General features: G+C 41.2%; 1 protein-coding gene across 1 annotated transcript in view; it reads left to right on the top strand.

Annotated features, from left to right (window-relative positions):
- Positions 1-5,759: 5,759 nt before the first annotated feature.
- The window catches only part of LOC118833794 (gasdermin-D-like), a 31,778-nt gene continuing 14,926 nt past the window's right edge, over positions 5,760-22,611 (top strand). Inside the window, exons 1-3 of the mRNA XM_036741197.1 lie at positions 5,760-5,976; positions 6,517-6,703; positions 21,539-21,707. Coding sequence (XP_036597092.1) covers positions 5,760-5,976; positions 6,517-6,703; positions 21,539-21,707 — 573 coding nt within the window. The remainder of the gene's footprint in view (positions 5,977-6,516; positions 6,704-21,538; positions 21,708-22,611) is intronic.

Genomic DNA, 22,611 nt, shown 5'->3' with positions numbered 1-22,611 from the left:
ATACAGTATAAACGGAAGGTAACCTCAGATGGAAAGTACTGGGGAAGGAAAGGGGGAAATTGAGGGAAGTTGGAAGAGGGAGAGGCCTCTTGTAGATAGTGGGATGTGGGCTGAGTCTTGAAGCAGGCCAGGGAAGCCACGAGGCAGAAGTAAAGAGGGTGAACATTTCAGAATGGTGGGACAGACAATGAAAAGGGATAGACTTGGGAGATGGAATGTTGTGTTGGAGGAATAGCAAACATGCCCAGTCCCCTAATTCACATTATCCACTTCATACACTGCATCCCAGCCAAACTGAATTCCTGGCTCTTCTTAGAATTCATCTTTCCATCTCTTAACTCCCTTGATTCTCAAAAGCCACCCCTCCCCACCCATGCCTTCGAAGCAGTTTTCCTTGATTCCACCTTCATAAAATCTGTCTTTTCCTTTAGGTTCAGCTCAGGGGCCACCTCCTCCATGAAGCCTTCCTTCCCTCATGCCATCAGGAGTGTTAGTGCTCTCACCCAAAGCCACCATCAGCAGAGGGTAAATGGAGCTAGGTCCCAGAGCCCCAGCATCAGGAGTGAGCTTCTTCTTGGATGGGGAACACTTCCTCTATATGACAGCTATCTTTCTCCTCACTTCACGGTCAAAAACATCTAAAACCTGGTTCCAGTAGTAGTACATCCTCCTCTGTGGGCCACCAGGCCTTCCTTTTCCCTCCAAAACTTTTTAGAGAAGGCAGAGCTGCCACCTCTATTAACCCAATGATGCTCAAGGTTTGACTGTCCTCTGTGCAGCTTCCCCCACAATGGCCCCTGCAAACCCTGCTAATTCTTTTTGCCCCAGATGAAAGAATTCTTCATAACATCTTTGTTTCTTCTCTCCTCAAATCGCTTTATCACAGGTCTGTTGTATCTGCTCCAGGAAAATACAAAATTCCTTGAGGGTAGGTGATGTTTAATTCTTGTTTCTGCAACTTCAGTACCTAACATAATGCCTTGTACTTGTTGTTCATTTGTGTCTGACTCTTCTTGACCCCATTTGGGATTTTCTTGGCAAAGATACTGGGGTGGTTTGCCATTTTCTTTCCCCAGCTCATTTTACAGATGAGGAAGCTAAGGCAAACAGGGTAAAGTGACTTGGCCAGGGTCACACAGCTATTAAGTGTCTGAAGCTGGAATTGAACTCAGATCCTCCTGACTCCAAGCCTGGTGCTCTATTCACCTAGTTGTCCCAGTTCCTTGTTCAGAGTAAACTTAATCCCAAGCTGTTGTTGTCTTCCAGGCTAGTTGTGAGGCTGAATGGAGAAAATGTCTATAAAAATATTTTGAAATTCAAAGATTCATATGAACATTGATAAGCTGCAATTGCCTGCCATTTTTTGCCATTCATCTAGCCCCAGCCTGTCATTTTGATTTTCACTCCCACCAAATCTTTGACCAGAGCTGAGAACAAGGCAGCTAACATTCCTGAGGAACTCACACACTTTTTGAAGGGCTATGAATGGGGTGATATATGGTTGGGGGTTGGGGAAGGGACAGGAGAAGGAAGGAAGAGAGGGAGAGGGATGTCATAAAGGAGATAACTCAGGTTGTAGCCAATGAATATGAAACTTGGGACAGAGAAGACTTCTGCAACAAGCTTTGGTGGAGAGAACATGGGAGTGGAAGGCTGGAGAGCTCTATCACTCACTTGTGTGACCTGGGGTATTTTTCTTCTCTGGGTCCTACTTTCTTCTTCTATAAAGTAAGAGGGCTGATAGGATCACAGATTTTGAACTCAAAGGAACTTTGTTGTTCAGTTGTTTCCATTCTCTCTGACTCTTTTTAATCCCACTTGGGGTTTTCTTGGCAGAGCTACCAGAGTGGTTTGCCATTTCCTTCTCTGGCTAATTTGACAGAAGAGGAAACTGAGGCAAACTGGGTTAAGTCACTTGCCCAGGGTCATACAGCTAGTAAGTGTTTGAGGTCAGATTTGAACTGAGGAAGATGAGGCTTAGAGATTACTTTAATTTCCAGAATCCATCTGGAGTGTTGTGTTCAGTTCCAGAAGCCACAGTTCAAAGACATTGGCACATACTGGCTCTGTGATGAATTATCTGTCTTTTTTTCTCCCCCAAAGACCAGCCTAGATCAGTGGCAGAATGAACAGAGTGCTGACCTTGGGAGACCTGAGTTTAAATCCTGCCTCAGATATTCACTTAGCTCTGTGTGGCCCTGGACAAGTCACTTCACCTCGGTTTGCCTCAGTGTTCTCATCTCTAAAATTGGGATAATAATAGCCCCTACCTCCCAGGGTTTTTATGAGGATTAAAAGAGATGATATTCATAAAATACTTAGCACAGGATGATTTCAGATAAACCTGGAAAAATTTACATGAACAGCTGCAAAAGGGAATTTCCAAAGAAGTTAGCATGCTGACTCATTCTGGACAGTAAAGGATTAGATAGTAAATGCAGTGGAAATGACAGCAAAAAAAAAAAAACCAGCCAGAGATGTTAATCCTCTCAACAACAAACCAAACAAGTGATCATCAGCCTTTGCTTGAAGACCTCCAGTGAGGAGGAGCCCACTCCCTCCTAAAGCAGCCCAAAGCTCCCATGAGCTTTTTGTTCTTGTTTCTATATCATGCTGTTGGTGGTGATTGAACTTTTAGTCCACTATAATCCCAAGATCTTTTTCAAGTGAACTGTCTCTACACTTAGCTTTGCTATCACGTACTTGTCAAATTAATTTTCAGATTTCAAGAGCAATGCATTACATTTGTCTTCAGTGTTATCTTTCTTGATTCCACCAATCAATCAGCATTTATTAAGTGCTTACTGTGTACTAGGCTAAGTCTCTGAAGATACAAACAAAGGCAACAAACAGTCTCAGCCCTCCAGGAACTTACCATCGAATGGAGATAAATTTTCTAATCTGTCAGGATCTTTGTGGAACCTGACTGTTACCCCATATGTATGGTATTTCCCAGTCCCATCCCTAGCTTTCTATCAAATGCTAAGTGGAAAACAGATGCCACCTACCCTTTAATCAAGTCATTGATCAAAATTGTTAAAACAGGACAGGATCAAGCCTAAATCCCTGACACTTTCCACTAAAGACACTTTCACCAAATGCTCTTTGGGTCCAGCATTAAGTCCAGTTCTTAACCTTGCTGTCCTCTTGCTAGCATAGGTAGGTGACGTAGTGGATGGGGTGCCAGACCTGAAGTCAGGAAGACTCATCTCCTCGAGTTCAAATCTGGCCTCAGATATTTAACAGCTGTGTGACCCTGGGCAAGTCACTTAACCCTCATCTGTAAAGTGAGTTGGAGAAGAAAATAGTGAACCATTCCAGGATTTTTGGCCAAGAAAATCCCACATGCTGTCAGGAAGAATCGGACACAACTGAAATAACTGAAAAACAACAACCAACAACTAGAATATATCATTCCATCTGGTCCATAAAAAACACAGGAGAGACTTTGTTAAATGAATTGTGCTTGGCACAATAGTACGGACTAACACAGGTTCGTTGATTGACTGCTTCCCCAGTGTCTAAGAGGTGAGGTATCCCTGCGCCATTCTCTGATCTACCACTCTAGTATTTCTGTTAGAAAAGAAAATGAAATGAGTCTGGCATGAACTGTTCTTCATGTGGCCATGCTGGCTCTTTGTGCTTATCCAGATATTTACTAACCATCCCTTTAATAATATGTTCTAGGAATTTTCCAGGTAGGAAGTAATAGAGCCAGGATTCAAACCTAGGTCTTCTAACTCCTCCCAACCATATGATGCAATGACCCTCCCAACCTCCTCCCATATGATGAAATGACCCTTATTTTAGTGTAATTGAAAGTTGTGACATTGTTGTACATACAAAATGCTGGAACATTCTGAAATTCTAAGATGGGAGAGAGACTAGGAAAGGACAATTTCCTAAGCGAACTGAGAGTAAAAAGGAGCTCCCAGAGAGCACGGGGAATAGATGGAGTGTATGGTTGGGCTAGAAAAAATTTGAAATGTTCACTGGACTCAGAAAGGCCTAACTCTACAGATGGTTGAGAACTGATGCCCATTTGACCCTCCTTTAAGCCAGAACCCTGAATGCCAGTGCTTGCCACAGTGCCTGGTATAGAGTAGCCTCCTGGTTGGCAGTAGATCTGAGGTCCCTTCCAGCTCAGAAATTCTATCATTGTGATACATTCTTCAACAAGTTCTCCCTTTTATTTCCACAACTTCTCAAAACACAGGACCTTCCTATGCTTCTATGCCTTATTCTCTCTGCAGCCGGTATCCTCTCTCCATTTTTATAAGGTGAGCTCACATTTAAAGTCCAACTCAAATATTGTCTCCTCAGTCCCTTGATCTTGGTAGCAACCTTCCCCTTGCTATGGACCTTCCCTAGTCCTTTCTTTTGTAATTCACTATATATTTTGCACTATAGCAACCTGGACTTCTAGCTTCCCTGCTCCAGCTCCAGGACAGGGCAAGTCTTCTGTATCTCCCCCAGAATCTGGCCCAGTGTTCCACATCCAACAGTGATTGGGCAGGCACCAAACTAATGATTGCTGAATTCTTTAGGGGAGAACAGAAGGCTGTATTTGGAGGACAGAAGGCAGTTCGGTTTGGCTAGGGTCTAGGGGAAGCAGAATGAAACAACAGCAGGAGGAAACTCAGCTTTGATTCCATTGCTGACATGGCTGGAAAGCTGGGGTTCATCCACAAGTGCTTCTATCCATACTGTTTGCAGGGATTTCCTCACCTTGACTTCCTGGAGGAAAGGTACCCAGCACAAGCCTTTCTACGCAGCAGGTGTTCGAGAAATAAATAATGAGTGAAGGATTGTCTCTCCTTGCTATTTCCCTACCTTGCCAAATAAATGTAGAACTCAGTGGGGAGGAGTGAGGGATGAGAAATGAGAGGAAATGGAGGGGGCCCAGCCAAGAAAGTATGTGGTTTTGACCACCTATCAGTTGACTCTCACATTGTCATCTGATTTCCTCCTTTCCTGGAAATGGAGCAAGAAAAACACATATGATAAGTATAAAAGCTAAGTAGTTCCCATTTTGGTCAAATTGGAAAGCAGCCCCCAAAATCTCTCTCTGAAGAGAGGTAGGGAGAGGAGTCTGCCCAACGCCATATGCACACCGGCATCAACAGGTACAACAAGGCTGCTCTGCTTTGGCATTTAAAGCCCTTCATAACCCAGCCCTATTCTATCTTTCTCGTTTTCTTATGCTTTTCCCCTTGACCTGTACTCTCTGATGGCTGAGGACGTTCTCTCTGGCTGTCCTCTGTGCTTTGAATGTTCTCCTTCCTCATCTCCTCATCTTGGGTTTTCCAGTTACAAGTCTCTGCAAAAATTCTACTTTTTCCTGGAAAATTTTGCATAATTTGTCTTCCTCCTAATACCTTCCCTCTGTTGATTATTTCCAATTTATCATGTATATGTATGTATACATATATATGTGTGTGTGTGTGTATGTATGTGTATATATATGTGTGTGTGTGTGTGTGTGTGTGTGTGTGTATATATATATATAGTTGTTTGCATATTATCTCTCCCATTAGGTTGTGAATTCTTCAAGGACAGGGACTGTCCTTTTGACTTTTGTTGCATGCCTAGTGCTTAGCACATAGTAGGTGCAATATAAATGTTTTTTTTTGATTGACTGGCTGTCTGATGGCTTATGTGCAAAGCATTAATCTGACTACTAAATGCCTTCAGGAGTGAGGAGTCAAAGAGAATAATGAGCTTCTGTCCCTTCTCCTCCCTTGTCCTTCCTAAGAACCATGGCCTCTGCATTTGAATGGGCTACCAAAACTGTGGTTGAAGAACTGAGCAGAAATGGGGAGCTGGTCCCTGTGGACAGCCTCAACAGCTCTACCCGCTTCAGTCCCTACTCCCTGCTTCGGAAGAAGATGAAGAGCTCCTTGTTTTGGAGGTCGCAGTATGTTTGCCTCAATTTGACTCTCAAGGACATTCTGGATCCGAGCTCCCCAGTACCAGGTATAATCCCCTGGGCAGGTGAGGAGGTGGCCAGGGTTAGTGGGTTAGAGAAAGAGTTGAAGAAGACTACTGAGATGGACTATGAAGGGGAAATGGGCTCTGCGGGCCTGGTCAGAATACACAGCTTTCCTAGGACTGAATGTGTGGGCACATGCCATCTTCTATCAGTTATGTCCAGAACGTTCTGTCCAGCCACCCTCAAAAGAAGATGTGGTAAATTGGGGAGGCAATGCAGAGTTGTGGAACAAAGCAGAGACTTGGGTTTGAGCCCTGGTTCTTCCACTTACTAGATGTCTGGCTGGAGAGTCTCTGTTTCTTCATTTGTAAAATGAGAATGATATTTGTCCACCCCATTTCACATGCTGGTTGTGCAGAAAGCACTTTGTACAACATAGAGTGAGATAGAACTGTGAGTTACGGTGACTGGAGAAGTTCACATAAGTCTGCGGTCCCAGGTGCCTTTACCTTGTCCCACGGTGGCCCTGTTGCACAACCAGGTTTACTGTTCAGTTTACCTAAGGATTGGCCTCTCTCCCCCAGTAGAGACCCAGGATGGAACATTCCTCTTTATTATCGAGATGAATGGGCAGGTGTCTGCCAATGTGAAGGTGACTGACCCTGTGGAGGAGGAGATTTTTGGAAAGATCTCAGAGTCAAAGAAAACCATCTTCCAGTTCAAGACTCTCACCGTGTCCCCTACCACCTGGGACTGCTTACAGAAGGAAAGGTGAGAGGAATGGACAAGACAAGAGCTAAGACCTCTAGTGACTTCTCCTTGGGGTGGGACACGGCAGAGGAGGGAGCGGGAGCAAAAGAAAGTGTCTCAGGGGCAGAGAGAAATAGAGAGTTAGAGCTTTCCTTGGGGAGGGGTTGAGTTTACTTCATATCAACATCCAAAAATGTCCTATATTGTCTGAGGCCTCGCTTTCTCCTTTCATAAAATGTGGGTTGTTCTGAGGAAAGTCTTAAAATCCTTAAGTGTCAGAGAAATGGTGGCCCTGATTATTGCTGGCTAATGTGAAAGATTTGCAGGGACTGCCAGTGACAGTCTCTTGAGAGCAGGTTTGGGTCCTGGGAGAGGCAGTATAGTGGGTGAGAACGGGGCTGATTGGGGAGGCATGAGGTCCACCAAAGGCCTCATTCTATGTGACCATTTCTTTGGGACAAGGGTCAGAAATATCCAAGAGCCACCTCTGAGGTTCCCCATACCCAGCGCTCAGTAAAGGTGTTGATGTTGATGAAGGGGATAATGCATCCCAGGCTGTCTTTGTTCTGGGGCCACAGACTTCCTCAGTTATGTTTTACAGTGTTCCCTTGTCTTCATAGGCACATTCCCCATCTCCTGCTCTTCTCCTCCCCCCATCCCCACTATACATTTTCTCTTCCATTTACTCCTGTCTGTATCTCTTATTACAATCGATGTGGATTCTCTCACTGGGACTATAAAGCCTTTTGATCTTGGCTGGATCTACCAGAGTGTTTATGTCATGATAAGAATTAGAGAAGGAGCATGGAGGAGGAAATCTTTTAATATGCTTATTCCTAATAAACCCACAGACCTTAATTGAATTACCCCTTATTGTCCTCCTCTCCAGTCTATATTGTGAGGTGCTGTTCTAAGCCTGATGTTTTCCACACTGCCTTCCAGTTGTCCCAGCAGTTTATTTAGAACTTAGCATATTTTTAACAAAGTTATATATGTGGTTTTAGTTTTTTTTTTTAATTTAATGTATTTAGTTTTCAGCATTGATTTTCACAGGAGTTCGAATTACAAATTTTCTCCCCATTTCTACTTCCCCCCCACTCCAAGATGGCGTATATTCTGGTTGCCCTGTTCCCCAGTTAGCCCTCCCTTCTGTCACCCCACTCCCCTTCCATCCCCTTTTCCCTTCCTTTCTTGTAGGGCAAGATAAATTTCTACACCCCATTGCCTGTGTATCTTATTTTCTAGTTGCATGCAAAAACTTTTTGTTTTTGTTTTTGAACATCTATTTTTTAAAACTTTGAGTTCCAAATTCTCTCCCCTCTTCCCTTCCCACCCACCCTCCCTAAGAAGTCAAGCAATTCAACATGGGCCACATGCGTATCGTTATGTATAACCCTTCCACAATACTCATGTTGTGAAAGACTAACTATATTTTGCTTCTTCCTAACCTATCCCCCTTTATTGAATTTTCTCCCTTGACCCTGTCCCTTTTTCGAAAGTGTTGTTTTTGATTACCTCCACCCCTATCTGCCCTCCCTTCTATCATCCCCCCTTTTTTATCTTCTTCCTCCTTCTTTCCTGTGGGGTAAGATACCCAATTAAGTATGTATGGTATTCCCTCTTCAGGTCAAATCTGATGAGGGCAAGATTCACTCATTCCCCCTCACCTGCCTTCTCCTCTCTTCCTACAGAACTGCTTTTTCTTGCCACTTTTATGAGAGATAATTTACCCCATTCTATCTCCCTCTCAATATATTCCTCTCTCATCCCTTATTCATCTTCAACTCACCCTGTGCTCTCTCTCTCTCTCTCTCTCTCTCTCTCTCTCTCTCTCTATATATATATATATATATATATATATATATATATATATATATATATATACATACATATATATTATATATACACATAGATATATACGTACATACACATTCACTTATATATATATATACATAAACATATATACATATACGCATATTCCCCTCAGCTACCCTAATACTGAAGTCTTATGAATCATACACATCATCTTTCCATGTAGGAATGTAAACAAAACAGTTCAACCTTAGTAAGTCCCTTGCAATTTCTTTTTCTTGTTCTTTTTCTTGATTACCTTTTCATGCTTTTCTTGATTCTTGTGTTTGAAAGTCAAATTTTCTATTCAGCTCTGGTCTTTTCACTGAGAAAACTTGAAAGTCCTCTATTTTGTTGAAAATCCATGTTTTGCCTTGGAGCATGATACTCAGTTTTGCTGGGTAGGTGATTCTTGGTTTTAATCCTAGCTCCATTGACCTCTGGAATATCGTATTCCAAGCCCTTCAATCTCTTAATGTAGAAGCTGCTAGATCTTGGATTATTCTGATTATGTTTCCACAATACTCAAATTGTTTCTTTCTGGCTGCTTGTGATATTTTCTCCTTGATCTGGGAGCTCTGGAATTTGGCGACAATATTCCTAGGAGATTTCTTTTTGGGATCCATTTGAGGAGGCGATCGGTGGATTCTTTCAACTTCTATTTTGCCCTGTGGCTCTAGAATATCAGGGCAGTTCTCCTTGATAATTTCTTGAAAGATGATATCTAGGCTCTTTTTTTGATCATGGCTTTCAGGTAGTCCAATAATTTTTAAATTATCTCTCCTGAATCTATTTTTCAGGTCAGTGGTTTTTCCAATGAGATATTTCACATTGTCTTCCACTTTTTCATTCCTTTGGTTCTGTTTTATAATATCTTGATTTCTCATCAAGTCACTAGCTTCCACTTGCTCCAATATAATTTTTAAGGTAGTATTTTCTTCAGTGGTCTTTTGGACCTCCTTTTCCATTTGGCTAATTCTGCCTTTCAAGGCTTTCTTCTCCTCATTGGCTTTTTGGAGCTCTTTTGCCATTTGAGTTAGTCTATTTTTTAAGGTGTTGTTTTCTTCAGCATATTTTTCAGTATTTTTTTGGTTCTCCTTTAGCAAGTCACTGTTTGTTTTTCATGGTTTTCTCGCATCCTTCTCATTTCTCTTCCCAATTTTTCCTCTACTTCTCTAACTTGCTTTTCCAAATCCTTTTTGAGCTCTTCCATGGCCTGAGACCAGTTCATGTTTTTCTTGGAGGTTTTTGTTGTAGGCTCTATGACTTTGTTGACTTCTTCTGTCTGTATGTTTTGGTCTTCTTTGTCACCAAAGAAGGATTTCAGAGTCTGAAACTGAATCTGGGTGCGTTTTTGCTGCCTGGCCATGTTCCCAGCCAACTTACTTGACCCTTGAGTTTTTCAGCGGGGTATGACTGCTTGTAGACTAAAGAGTTCTATGTTCCAAGCTTGGGCAGATGCACTGCCACACCAGCACTCCTCCTTCCCCAAGAACCCCCAACCCGGACTAGACTTAGATCTTCAGCAGGCTCTTCACTTCTGCTCTGATCCAACACTTAATTCCTCCCACCATGTGGGCCTGGGGCGGGAAGCAACTGCAGCTGTAGTTCTATAGCTGCCCCACCTCTGCTGCTCCTGGGGCGGTGGCTGAACCGCAAACTCTATCCCAGTCCCCAGCAGCTTTTCCCACTAACGTTGTCTGTTGTCTTTGGCGTTTGTGGGTTGAGAAGTCTGGTAACTGCTGCAGCTCACTGATTCAGGGCTCTAGGGCACACTCCACCCGGCTCCTGGTATGGTTGGTCTGCGCTGCCCACGCTGGGCTCTGCTCCCCTCCACTCCCAGCTCCGTATGGGATAGACCTTACCCAGAGACTCTCCAGGCTGTCCTGGGCTAGAGCCCTGCGTCCCTCTGCCACTTTGTGGGTTCTGCAATTCTAGAATTGGTTCAGAGCCATTTTTTATAGGTTTTTGGAGGGACTTGGCGGGGAGTTCACACTAGTCCCTGCTTTCCAGCTGCCATCTTGGCTCCGCCCCTGTGGTTTTAGTTGACAAGGAATCTTGCAGGATTCTAACATAGACAGTTTTGCCCAATTGAGTTAAAAATTTTTCTGTGATCAAAAAATAATACAGAAGAATCTTCTTTAGGTACACCTCTCAGTCTATTATGTGACTATGAAGATTATTTTAAAATCTTCTTTGAAAGCCTCCCTATTTCCTTCTCCTATTTTCAAGGAAGCCTCAAGGCATTCTAGAAACATAAGTTATCATTAGTAACAATATAAATGTCAGCCATTGTTACCATCTCACTTTAGTCAAAAGGAACAAAACAGCTGAAAGGGGCAAAGGACTTGTATATTCACTTGAAAAAATCCAGAGATTAAAGGGGAAAAGCATCAATAAAGATGAAGTTGAATAGAGGGGGAAATGGAAGTAATCTTGTACTGGGAGAATGCTACAGATTACCTGGATGGACAAGTTAAATAGATGAGGGCTTGTGAAAATAGATGTGCCAGTCTTGCATGAGACAGTATTAACAGGAAACTTCCATTATTCAGATATCTGCTAGGACTCTCTTCCTACCAAAAGCAGAAAGCATATCCAATTCTTCACAGAGTTTCTCCCCTTTTTCATTTTCCACCCAGAGGCTGGTGCATAATCTGCAGTTATCTTCATGGCGGTCTGTTTGTTGATGTCCCTCATGAGCACTGTAAGGCAAAATGACCAGGTAGCCATGAAATTATGTTTCTTGTCATCTTCAAAACAAACTTTAGTTTTTTAATTTGCTTTTCCAAGGAGAACTTGTCAACTGCCATTGAATTTAGCTACAAATTGTCTTATGTCTTTTGGTTTTATTAATATGGAAAGAAAATCATTGTTTACTTCCTATTTTAGTTAGTATATTGACTTGTTTGCTGCATAAAAATCTAACATATAGAATATTAACGGTAAAATGAATACTTAAGGACAATCTTACCTTATGAGCTGTTCTAAAGCTTGTTTTCATCTGATTATCCTACCTTCACTAAATACCTTCCATGTGATTCCCTTGCAATCACTTCCTCTATTCACGTTGAAATCTTTAACTAAATCCATTATCTGCATTACCAAGAAGACAGATGCAAGAAGGCATTTCCCTTAGTTGACATCTCTATTTTTTGCATTAAGAAATCACAGCCCCCAAATCAATTTAACTATTTCTGGGCTCCTATCTGACTCTTCCGTCTCAAGTATAGGTGGTCAAAGTTGCCCATCATCACAGATCTGACAATACTGTTCTGCTGAGTTAAACAAAAAAGGCCTTGTCTGACGGGGGAAAAAAGTTAAAAGAAAGACTTTTGGCTAACATGAATACTTTCTACTATATTCCTTGAGCAATTTATCTTAAAAAGGTGGTCCTCAGGAAATTTAAGGCCATTAATTCCTCCTGCTTATAACCTGTCATATCTACTTTGCATTACAAATATTTTAGGAAACTCTGATTTGCTTGTAACTTCTGTTTTCCTTGCTATTCTTTGACCCACATTATAGATCCATGAACACCTACCCCACCCAATCTCCTTTAATAAAACCCTACAATTTCAGAGCCAGAAGAAGCCTGAGAGGATAATTAGTCTGAACTCCACGTGCAGAGGCATCCCTGAAAAGTAATCCTCTGGCCTCAACTTCACCAGCTTAGATATTTTGCTAGGAAGATGTGCTTTTTTTGTTTTTGTTTTTTTTAAAAACTCTTTCCTTAAATTAAATTTTATTTTCTCTTTCTCTCACCTAATTCCCCTACCACCACAGAAAAAAAAGCAAAGCCATTATATCACATATACAGTCAAGAAGAACAAACTCCCAAATTGGTCATGTCCAAAAAACACTTTCTATTATGTACCTTGAAACCATCATCCTTCTGTCAGCAAATATACAGTCTACTTCATCATTAGGCCTCTGAAATTAGTCATTGTGTGGATTGGGGTCCTTAAGTCTCTCACAAGATGCTTGTTTTTACAAAATTGCTAATGTTGTGGAAATTCTTCTCCTTGTTCTTGCTCAGTATCAGTTCATACAAGTCTTCCCAGCTTTTGTTCAAACTGCCTTTTTCATCCTTTCTTTTTTTATTAAATTTATTTTTTATTTTTAGTTTACAACACTCAGTTCCACAAGTTTTTGAGTTCTAAATTTTCTCCTCCTCCTTTTCCTCCCCCCTTCCCCCCAAGACAGCATGTAATCCTATATGGGTTCTACATATACCCTGGCATTAAACTTATTTACACAATACTCAAGTTTTGAAGGAGAATTATAACTAATGGAATGAATCATGAGAAAGAAGAGACAAAACTGAAAAAGAAGGAAAAAAGGAGATCAAATAGTTTGCCTCAATCTCTATTCAGACTCCATAATTCTTTCTCTGAATGCGGATAGCTTTTTCCATCATGAGTCTTTTGGAGCTGTCTTTGAACCTTGTTTTGCTGAGAAGAGCCAAGTCTATCAAAGTTAGTCATCACTGGTACCATGTGTCTGTAATTGTGTATAGTGTTCTCCTGGTTCTGCTCCCCTCACTCAGCACCAGATCATGTAAGTCATTTCTTATGGCACAATAATATTCCATTACAATCATATATTATCATTTGTTTGGCCACTCCTTAAGTCGTGGGCACCCACTTCTTAGTTTCCAGTTCTTTGCCACTATAAAAAAGAGCTGCTCTAAATGATTTTTATAAAGAGGTTCTTTTCATCTTTTTAAATATCTTCAGGGAATTATAGACCGAGAAGTGGTGATGCTGGCTCAAAGAGTATGCACAGATTAATGACTTTTGGGGCACAGTTCCAAACTGCTTTCCAGAAGTGATACACCAATTTAGAGCACCTCCAACTGTGCATTAATGTGCTATCCAGGAATTAGATAAGATGAGCTTCCTCCCCCCACGGAAGGTACAGCACAAACAAGTTGCAGTTGTCACAGCATCAACAATAATTAGAACTGACAAAATTCTTGAAGAGTTTGGACTGTTAATAGCCTGTGTCACTGTCCCCTCACCTGTCTGAAGAGCTACCTTTTAAGCAGTCCCCAGACTTCAACACCATGCTCCTGAGTGGGCCCTTTTCAACTCTCTTTTGATTGTTTTCTTCCTCCGTTAGAATGTAAACTGCTTGAGAGCAGGGACTCTTTTATTTTGTTTGTATGTGTAGCCCCAGCATTTGGCATGATACCTGGCAGATAGTAAGAGTAATGCTTGCTCTTGCAGCCAGCTGTGAGCTGACACTTGGCTCCAATTGAATAATCAGTCCATATTCAAATCCAGGATGCATACATCCCTGAAGAAACTTGTCATGCCAACTAGAAAGAGGAACAAAAATACCATCTGGGTCCCTGCCTCATTTACCTTGAGCCCTGGAGTCATACTTGATACAATCACTCCAAGAGAAAAGGGGCAGTATCATTCATTCCCCACTTAGATCAAAAGCATGGACAGAGTTCTGATCAATTCTGATGATTGTGCTTAGTTTTTCTATGATGTTTTGGAACTGGCCACAATAGGCAGCTTCATTCCAGTACTCCACACATTTTAAGTAGAACATGCTTCTGTCCTTTGTAGAAGAAAATGGCCAACCACCTTCTTCTTTATCTTACCGGTGTCCATCTTCAATCTTCTTACTTCCATAGTCTTTGTTTCTTTGTCTCTTGAAAGGGAACCTGGCTTCCCTTCTTCCTGTCTCAAGGCTGGCTTCATTTCTGTTTTTTATCTCTTGCTTTTGAATCTCCTTTCAGCTGTATGAAGCCTTTCCTGATCCATCTCTAGGTGAAAGTGGTCTCTCCTGAAGTTTTTTTCTAAGCTAAAGCATTTGATACACGTATAGATTAAATTACAAAATGATCCCCAAAGAAATCACTCGAATAACTGGAAGACTAGTCAGTGTTCAAAATTGGGCCATGCCAATGTAATAAAAATGACAATACTACCAAAATTAATTTATAGATTTAATGCTATAACATCAAAATTAGCAAAGGGATTTTTTTAAAAGAGAACTAGATAAAAATCATAAGAAATTTGATTTGAAAGAAAAGAAGATCTAGAACATAAGATCTAGGATATAATTTTTAAAAAACAGAATCTAAGGAAGAATAGCATTTCCAGACTTCAACTATATTATAAAGTAGTAATCAACAAAATCATTTGATATTGGTTAAAAAATAGAAGAATAGAGCAATGGAACAAACTAGAGAAGGAAGAATCAGGAATAACTGAACTCAATAACCCAGCCTTTAATAATCCCCAAGACACAAATTATCCAGGACAGAATTCCATATTTCTTTTAAGACTATTTTATTTTTTCCAATTGCATGTACAGACAATTTTTAACATTCATGTTAAAAAGAATTTTGAGATCCAAATTTTCCCCCATCCCTAAAATGATAAGCATTCTGATATAGGTTATGTAAATGCAATCATGTAAAACATATTTCCATATTTGTCATCCTGTAAAAGAAGAAACAGACCCAAAGGAACAAACCACAAAAGTGAAATCAGTTTGCTTCAGTCTGCATTCAGACTTCATCAGTTCTTTCTCTGGATGTGAACAGCAATTTCCATCCTAAGTCCTTTGGAATTGTCTTGGATCATTGTATGTCTGAGAATACCTAAGTCTATCATAGTTGATCATCATGCAGTATTGCAATTACTATATACAGTGTTCTCCTGGCTCTGCTCATTGTATTAGTTCATGTAAGTCTTTCCAGGTTTTTTTTCTGAAGTTAACCTGCTCATCATTTCTTATAACACAATAGTATTCCATTCCATTCATATACCACAACTTGTTAAGTCAGTCCCCAATTGATGGGCATTCCCTCACTTTCCAATTTTTTGCCATCAGCAAGGCAACAAACACAACATTGATGATAATTGTAAATATGCCTATGAGTTCTGTAATGCAAAATATGAGAGACTCTCCATATAGAAGGTAGAAGAGGTAAAATATTTATTCAGACACCAGATAAACAGATCCCATAAACAAACAACCAATTCCCACAACCAGCAGGCCCATTTTATCATACAGCAAGGAACTTTTCCCTTACTATTTCCCCAGTTACTACCCAAGGAACAGTTTGTTCCTTTTCTAATTGACAACTATGACAAATAGTTGGGCTGTGCATCTATCCTTATGGCAATCAGGTAAAAGTATATTTTCAGCCCTGCCATGTGAAAGCAAACCGGTCCCATGGTTTGGAATCTATTGGGATCATACAGAAAGCATTGGCCAAATCAATAACTGCTTACCAAATCCCATCATATTTCTGGATCCTTTCTATTAAGGTAACAGCCTCTGGAACAGCAGCATACAAGGGAGGAGTCACTTTATTCATTTGTCTATAATCCACTGTCATTTTCCATGTTCCATCTGACTTTGTACTGGCCATACAGGATTATTCTATTGAGTGGTTGTAGGGACTAACACTCCTGTTTCAACACATTCCTTTATAGTATTGGCAATTTCATCTTGCCTACCTGGCACATGATACTGCTTCAAAGTAATTACTTTAGAAGTTTCAGATAAAGTGATTGGGTCCATCTTTATTTTTCCCACTAAAACTGTATTAATTCCTAAATTCCTTACTGCACATTGGTATCTCCCCTCAAGTAAATTCAGAGTCATACCTTTCAATATATCTATTCCAATGATGTATTCAGGAATGGGTACAATGACCATGGTATATTCTTTCTTAGGCAATTGTCCAATTTTCATCGTGATGGCTGATATTTTAGCCCTTCCTAGTCCTGTGATAATGCTTAAATTTGTCAGGGTTTCCATAAATCAAACTGGCCTCTGCCCCAGTGTCTATCAATGCCCTAGTTATAGTATTTGATCCATTTTTCCAATATATAGTCAGATTAATATGGGGTCTCTAATTCTGTCTGTGTGTATTTCTTTAATATGAGCTAGGGCTTGGCCTATTTCCTAGTCTCCCTGAAAGCATGACTCATTTGGATACAAGGGTTCAAGATCTGTAGGATTTGTAGTTGCAGTTATTACTTCTCTATTCTGTCTACTATTAAGTCTGTTATCTTGGTACATTTGTATAGCTCATTAGTTGGAATACCATCTATTCTTCTAAAATCTACCCCTGCTCTCAATACAGTAGTAAACATTTCTTGTCACTCTATTCTGACATTGCATCTGCTGGCCATTTACTCATCTCTCTCAAGGAAATTTATCTTTTCCCCAGTCTCCTAAGTCACTTAACTGTGAAAACTTATCCAGCAGCTCTGAAAGAGAGTTCCCTACTTTTACAATTAGCAGAGTCAGAAATAGGTGTTTATAAGCAGGGGGAGCCATTTTAACAATCAAATTTCTGTGAGAGACTCCCAAGGGAGTGTTATAATAAACTTTGGCATTCCCCAACATAATAGCAGTTTTCATTACCTCCTCCTTTAACTTTCTCATACAGTCCCTAATTGAATACCTGGGTCTATCTGCAGTAGGCCACATAGAATCAGCAGGATATTCTCTATTACAACCAGCTGCAGCTAAAGCTAACAGATTTGTTGTTTGGTTACCTCTTTGCAAATGATAATCTCTAAAAACTTGCTGTACAAAAGGATTCTGATTAATACTTATGAATCACATATAATCTACAGTACCCAGAGATACTCTTGCAGCCCCTTCATCACTGATTCACCATCCAAGATATTAATGATTCTTCCATTCTCTGGGTGAACCTACTCAAGATATCTGTGATTTCCTGCTGTGTAAAATCTTCCAACATCTCTCTAAACACTGTGTTATTATCTTGGGTTTTTTGCTTCCTTCACTGCACTTCCCACTTTACAGCACACTATTTGAGGAGCCTGGTCTGATATTGTATCATTCTCTGGCTCCATAGCATCATACCACAAAGTAACATTTCGTGCTTCAGCTACTGATATTGTATCATCCTCTCTAGACTCTCTCCTTCTGTCACCATAACAACCAGACTGGCCGCTAGACTTGACTTGGGCTGAACTGAAACGCGCTCTTGACCTCCTTGGCTCCCTCTGTCTTCTAGCCAAATTAACAGCAAAATCAGTAGATTCCTCAACAATAATCTGTGGTTCTGCCACCTGAGATTCCTCATCTTGCTGTGGCAAAGAAATATTCTCATTTGAGGTAGACTGTTCTCTAATTGTCTTAGTTTTCTCTCGTAATAGGCTGTCCCTGCTTTCATATATAATACACCTCTGTGAGTAAAATCCAGCCTCTCCTAGAGAATGCCGTTGGCAATTCTCTCCCTGGCTTAACTTTAATTTCTTGCAAACATCTGTCCAAATCTCTAGGTTCTCCCCTCCGTAGCTTCTGTTTCCAGTCCTCACACAGTCCCGTGCCTTTAGTCCACTCCCTTGCTAGGGAGGAATCCCATCCTGGGATAATCATTTCTTCTTCTAAAGCCTTTCTACCTCCAAATAGAGATCTTATACCTTGTGATCCTGTTCATGACACCAAATGTGTCAGCAAGGCAATAAACACAACGTCAACGATAATCGTTAATATATCTATGTAGTTTTGTATCTCAAAATATGAGAGACTCTCCATATAGAAGGTAGAAGAAGTAAAACATTTATTCAGACACCAGATAACCAGATCCTATAACCAAGCAACCAACTCCCACAAACAGTAGGCCCACTGTATCATAACAGCAAAGAACTTAAAACACAATATCACAACATGGAGCCTCGCCATCCCAAAACCATTCACTCGCTGCTGGGGCTTTCCCACAAAACAATCACTCACAGCCACCATACCACAGTCATCACAGGTCTGCTCTCTTTCCCTCAGCTCTAACTGTCGTAGCTGCTCTCTCAGCATTTCCTGTGACACAATTTCCTTTTCCTCTCAGCAAACTCCTCCTACCACATATGACTTAGGCTTCCTGATATGTAAGCAGGTCATATGGACTGTTAATGGATGGGAAAGATCTTCAAATCAAAATTGCTATTACACACCCCAAAAAGATCTGCTATTTTTGTACGTATAAGTCCTTTTCCCTTTTTTGATCTCTTTGGGATACAGACTTAGGAGTGATATTGCTGCATCAAAGGTCATGTGAATTACATATTTCAGTCAGAAACTAGGCTTAGACCAACAGCTTACGTAATATGAAACACTAAATTCAAAATAGAGATGTGATCCAAATATTAAAGATCACACTATAAGAACACTAGAAAAGAAACAGATCATATGTTTCACAACTATGGGTACAGGATGAATCCTTAATCAAACAAGGGACACATGCTATTCTAAAAGATAAAAGAGCTAACTTCAAATGCATGAATTTTAAAAGTTTTTACACAAACAAAATTAACACATCTAAGAAAAGAAGAGGAGCAGTGGACTGGGGAAAATCTTTCTATCAAATATCTCTGATAAGGGTCTTATACCCAAGAAATATTGACAACTTATAGAAATATGTAAGACCAAATAATCAATGATCGTTCTCCTCAAGGAGAAGTAGTCAAAAATTTTGAACAACTGGTTGTCAAAAAATTACAAAACTATTAACAGCCATGTGAAAGAATACTCCTAATCACTGCTAATGAGAAAAATTAATATCAAAACAACCCTGAGGCTTTATACTTCACATCCAGTAAAGTAGCAAAGATGATAGAAGAAAGGAATAGTCAATGTTGAAAAGGTTGTGGGAAGACAGGCACACTAATGCATTGTTGGTGGATCTGTGAATGAAATACAATCTTTTTGAAAAGCAATTTGGAATGATGCAAAGAAAATGATCCAACTGTCTATACCTTTTGACCCAGAGATTTCACTGGTAGGAATATGCTCCCATGGAGGTTTTTTTCATAAGGAAAAGCTCCGTGCATGCCAAAATATTTATAGCTACACTTATTGTGGTAGCAAAGACTTGGAAACATTGATAAGGGAAATAGCTAAATAAACATTGGCACATGAATGTAGTGGAATATTCTGATACCCTAAGAAAAGTAAAGCCAACATGATGAATTCAGTGAAGCATGGAAAGACTTACACAAGCTGGTGTAAAGCAAAACGAGCGGAGATAGGCAAACAATATAAACCATAAATTCTTCAGTCCCGTCTGACTCTTCATGACCCCATTTGGGGTTTTCTTAGCAGAGATACTGGAGCAGTTTTGCCATTTCGATCTCCAGTTGACTTTACAGATGAGAAAAGTGAGGCAAACAAGTTCAATGACTTGCCCAGGGTCTCACAGCCAGATTGAACTTAGGTCTTCCTGACTCCAGGCCTGGTACTTTATGCATTGTACCATCTTGTTGCCAAAAACAATGACTACAACCTTGTAAATGGAAAGAAAAGACACAGAATAATTAGAACTGAATGTTGCAAAATTATTTTTAAAAAACCCAAAACCCAAAAAATTTGGCTCCAAAGAAGAGATAAGAGAATGTACCTCCACTGATTCTTCACAGAGGCTGGGGACCAGAGGTGTGAAACATTGCATATCATGTCAGATTTTCTTTAAGATATCGAATGATTTTACTGAATTTTTTTCCTCTTCTTCCTCTTTTTTTTTTAAAGTCTTTGTTATGAGGGATGATTTTCAGGAAGGAGGTGAAGAAGGATACAGGGAGGAAATCTAGGTGATATAAAAGGAAAAGATATCACTAAAAAGTCTTAAGGGCAGCTAGGTGGCGCAGTGAGTAAAGCACTGGTTCTGGAGTCAGGAGGACCTGAGTTCAAATCCAGACACTTGACACATATACGAGCTGTGTGACCTTGGGCAAGTCACTTAACCCCAATTGCCCTGCCTTGCCCTCTCCAAAAAAAATAAACTGGAATAAAAATCTTTTTAAAAAAACTTCTCTAAGTACTTTTTCTCACTATCACCTCTTCTTCTCATTCACGGGCATGAAGCAAAGGCACTGACTCTGAAATCAGAACTCCTGAGTTCCAGTCTCATCTCCATTATTTATTACCCCTATGAGGTTGGACAAGTCACTTAACTTTCCCAGGTCTCAGTTTCCTTATCTGTAAAATGAAGAGGATGAAGTCCAGGACTTCTAAGGTCTCTGATAGCCCTAAATCTACGATTTTGTGATAAAGTGTTATGAGGAATTTGAGGAGGGAAACATCATATTCTGCTGAGACAGGAAAGGTTCATCCTGAAAAGGAGAGGAGAGACTTTAACAGACACAGATGGGAGAGGAGGGAAGGTATCCCAAGTCCCTGGGGCAGCAGGAACAAAGGCAGGAGGCAGGAGAGGATGCAGAGAGACATAGGGTGTAGTTAGTTCAGATACAATACAGAGGACCTAAATGGGAAGAGTGTGAGGTGATACCAGACACAGGTTTGAGCCAGCTTTGTGGAAGGTTCGAGGTCTGAGAGGGGGATCTAGGCAGGTGCTCTGCCTGATTTGGGATTCCTCTTGATGGCATCCCTAGCCTGTGCATAGAGGCCTCCAGCAAGAGGGAGCTAGCTGCTTCACCTGGCTGCCCATGCCTGTGGTGAAAGGCTCTAATTGTTAGGAAGTTCTTTCCTCTGAGTTGAAATAGATTTCCTGGAGACTTCCTTGAGCTGGTCCTATTTCTTCCCTCTGGGGCTAGAAAGGACCAAGTTTGTTCCTTCTGCCCCATGATAATCCTTCATCTGTTTTAAGACAGGGACCATCACATCCCCCATAAACTCCCTCTTCTCCAGGCTAAACAAGCTCAGTTCCTTCAGCTGGTTCTATTCCACTTAATTGTTTTTTTTTTTTTCAATCAGTGGTCCTTCTTTGGCTGGCTCTGCCTTAGTGATACCTCTCTTAAAATGTGTTTGCCTTTATGGGAGACAGGGGTCCTTCTGGCTCCAGTCATACTTTAGGCCTTCCAAACATATGCACAAACCATCCTCTGTGTCCAAAGTACCTCTTACACAATATGAACTCCCCCAAGGCACTAGCATGGTGAACTCCAAATATGCTGTACCCCAGAGACAGCCTTGAGCAAGGTCATAACTCAGAGGGATGGGAGAGGAAATCCCTTACCTGCTACCTTCTCTCCTCTTCTACAGGAAACTGAAGACACCAGAGCCCTCTGTCTTTCAGCAGCTTCGGGAAAAGGGAGAGAACCTGTATGTTGTGACAGAAGCTGTGAAGACCCAGAAAGAGGCCATTGTGAAGAGGTCCAGAAATAGGGAAGGCTTTGGGAAGATCACCATTGCTGGGCTCTCATGTATCGAGGTTAGAACTCATGCTTTGGATAGATGGGGGTGAGGAGGGGGAAATGTCTGAGTGCCCCAGCATTGCTTGACCTTCTAAACTTAGCCCATAACCCAAGAGACTAACAGCAGACAGGCAGAGAAGTGGACAGGGGCTGAAGACATCGAATATCTGTGTCCCTTTTCCTGTGTCATATTTGGTGCATTTTCATTAAAAATAGCAAGTCCTACTGTGGGTAACTGATGCTTAGCTAGTTCTCAGCCACCCGGGGGTGTGGATATTCATCAAGCAGCAGATAATCCAAGAGTACTTCCATTGGGATTTGCAGTGCCATAGGGCAAGGCAGGAAGCTGCTGCATTCCCTTCCTCGGGACTCCAAGAAGCTCCTTTAAATTTGATGAGATTTCCTGGTACTGCCTGATGAGCAGGCCCAAACACACACACACACACACACACACACACACACACACACACGCACACACAGGCACACACACATACACACTCATTAGAGGTGAGTCAGTCTGGGGTTGAAAAGCTCTGGGGAAATGGCTTAGGGAACACCTGCAAATACCTGAGAGTAGATTGTTGTCCTTAGTCACATATACATATGACAAGGCCCACTCCACGTAGTAGCTCAAAGCCTCTGTGCCTCCCTACTGTTTCTTCTCATTTCCTCTCTCCCCAGTTCAGAGAACTGGGGGCTGACTCCTACCTAGTCTCCATCCTGACTTCTGCTCCTCCCTGTCCTGCACTCCCTAATCTTGGGATCCCTGCTGTAAGCCCAGCCATCTCTGAGCACTGGATTTGGACACCTGAGTCCACATTCCAGCTGTGTGACATTGGGCAAGTCTCTTATCTTTCTGAGATGGGATTTCCTGCGAATGAGAACGTTGGATGAACTGACCTCCGAGGACCCTTCCAGTTC

Source organism: Trichosurus vulpecula, chromosome 1 (genome assembly GCF_011100635.1).
Source record: "Trichosurus vulpecula isolate mTriVul1 chromosome 1, mTriVul1.pri, whole genome shotgun sequence".
In the NCBI taxonomy this organism is placed as follows: domain Eukaryota; kingdom Metazoa; phylum Chordata; class Mammalia; order Diprotodontia; family Phalangeridae; genus Trichosurus; species Trichosurus vulpecula.
The sequence above is the reverse complement of the archived record's forward strand: the minus strand, read 5'-3'. Positions and strand labels throughout refer to the sequence as shown.